Here is a 2,571-nt window from a genome sequence, read left to right as displayed (position 1 = left end):
TAAATGTAGCAAGTAATTGTACATAAAAAAAAAACATTAGGAGAAACATATCTGCTTGGCAAAGTAGTATTTGAGACTAATAGGTATACTAAACAATATTATATACAATCTAATGAAATCTCACATCAGTCTAGAGTGAATGCTTGGAAGGATACAAATGTGGGTGAGATGTATACATTTTTAGCAACTACTATACTGATGTCAAGAAACAAAAAACTCGATATGAAAGACTACTGTCTACTGATCCATTACTGAGCTCGCCAATTTTCAGACAAATAATTTCTAGAAATAGATAATTATTATTACATCAAATGCTTCATTTCTGCAACAATGAAAATCAAGAAAAAGGAAATTGTTTTTTCAAATTAGATGTTGTATTAGATGAAATTCTCACAAAATTTAAGGCTGGAATGGTGACTTTTCAAAATATAGTGATTGATGAAAGCTTAGTGCTCTGGAAAGGTAGACTAAGCTTTAAGCAATTTATAAAAACAAAGAGGCATCGTTTCGGAATAAAATTTTATTCCTCTGTGATGTTGAAACTGACTTCATCCTTGATTTCATTATATATATTGGAACTGAAACAAGATTACTTTCATATGATGCAAATATTGACATATCAGGAGCTGTTGTAAAAACTCTTATTGTACCATACTTGAACAAAGGGTATAACTTGTATACTGATAATTGGTATACTTCCCTAATATCAACTCAGTATTTATACAAAAAAAAAACCACAATACCAGGAACAGTAAAAAAAAAACAGACGAGAAATGCCCGAATTAAAAAATAAATTAGCTGTTGGAGATGTACAAAGCGCTCATACAAAAAATATTATGGTTTTGAAATGGGTTGACAGAAGAGAGGTATTCATGTTATCTACCAAGTTTGATAGTAATCTGGATGACTCTGGCAAGTTTGATCGTAAAGGCAATCTTGTAAAAAAACCAATTTGTGTAATTAATTATAATCAATGCATGGGTAGCATTGATAAGACAGATATGCTACTAAGTTCAGTAGAATGCGTTAGAAAAACCAGCAAATGGTACAACAAAATATTTTTTCATCTCATTGATTTAAGCATTTTAAATGCATTCTCTGCTTTCAAAACAGTCACTGGACAGAATATGCCACATGCAATTTTCCAACTTGAAGTAATTCGACAACTATTAGAAAAATATGGTGTAAATACAGTAAGCCCCAGAGGAAGACCATGTACAAAAGATCAACCATTTCGACTATCAGCTCGGCATTTTCCATCAGATGTGAAAAAATTAGATTCAGGAAAAGTACAAAGGAGAAAATGCATAGTTTGTACCAGAAACAACAAAAGAAAAGATACAATGTATATGTATCAAGAATGTGATGTCGGCCTGTGAACTACACCATGTTTCGCCATTTACCACACAAAACAAAATTATTTGGCCATACAATTATTTTAAAAATGCATAATTATAGAAGTCTTGTATATTAGATTGTATATAATACAAAAAATTTTACATTGTATAATTATTTTTATAATACTTTAAAATTATATTATTAACTTTTTGCAACAAAATTTTTAAAATAATATGTGTATCTGTATATTATACAAATAATTTATTTGCTTTACTATTTTTATAATATTACTATTATTATTACTAGCATATGCAGACGATATAGTGGTTATTGGGAATTGGCAAGAGAGTATTCAGAGTACTGCTGAAGAACTGATGAAGATAGGAAAATATATTGGCATAACAAACAATTAACAGTGGAAAAACTAAATACATGATGGTAAAACGAGGAGGGGGTGATCATAATAACCTCCAAGTGGGAAATAACATCTTCGTACAAGTGCAAAAGTTTAAGTACCTGGGTTCTACTCTAAATAACCAAAACAACATGAATGGAGAGATAAATATCAGATTGGACGCTGCTAACCGATGCCTTTATGCACTAAGAACACTCTTTAAATCTAAGCTGTTGTCAAGAAAAACAAAAGAACATCTATACATAAGTTACATTTGCCATGTATTGACATATGCATGTGCCACATGGGCAACGACAAAGGGCGATGATAAAAAGCTACGTCTATTTGAGAGAAAAATTCTTAGAAAAATTTAAGGACCCGTATTCAACAATGCGGAACAGAAATTGGAAATAAGAACAAACACCCAACTATACCAGCTTTACAAAAGAGAAGATGTGGTCCAATTTATCAGAGGGACAAGGATAGAATGGGCAGGCCATGTGTGGCGAGCCGATGGAAGTATATTGAAAGGAGCATTGACATATATGATGAGAGGAAAGAGGCCAACGGGAAGACCTTGGAAAAGATGGAAGGATAGCGTCAAGGAAGTATTAGATGAAATTGGAGGAGACTGGGAACAAGCATACAATAGAGAACAATGGAAGGAATTAGTTTTAGTGGCGAAGAGTCTAAATGGATCGTAAAAAGCCCAAAAAAAAAAAAAAAACTATTAATATTATGTACTGCATAAAAAATAAAAGTTGTGTCCCCATAAGCAAATGCTCAATCGTTAACACCGCTAACTATCGCATTCATTAACATTTTAGAAACCACTGTAC

The 2,571-nt window shown here is 31.9% G+C and overlaps 1 protein-coding gene across 1 annotated transcript; it reads left to right on the top strand.

The window, feature by feature from the left end:
• The first annotated feature begins 773 nt into the window (after positions 1 to 773).
• On the top strand, positions 774 to 1,379 carry LOC103307946 (piggyBac transposable element-derived protein 4-like). The gene has a single exon (XM_008180474.1). The coding sequence runs from the start codon at positions 774 to 776 to the stop codon at positions 1,377 to 1,379; it is 606 nt and encodes a 201-aa protein (XP_008178696.1).
• Positions 1,380 to 2,571: the final 1,192 nt, after the last annotated feature.

This window comes from Acyrthosiphon pisum, chromosome X (assembly GCF_005508785.2).
Source record: "Acyrthosiphon pisum isolate AL4f chromosome X, pea_aphid_22Mar2018_4r6ur, whole genome shotgun sequence".
Classification (NCBI taxonomy): Eukaryota; Metazoa; Arthropoda; class Insecta; order Hemiptera; family Aphididae; genus Acyrthosiphon; species Acyrthosiphon pisum.
The sequence above is the reverse complement of the archived record's forward strand: the minus strand, read 5'-3'. Positions and strand labels throughout refer to the sequence as shown.

Excerpts from the sequence above, each read along its gene's own strand:
- LOC103307946 (XM_008180474.1), top strand. The coding sequence starts at position 774 with ATGCCCGAATTAAAAAATAAATTAGCTGTTGGAGATGTACAAAGCGCT.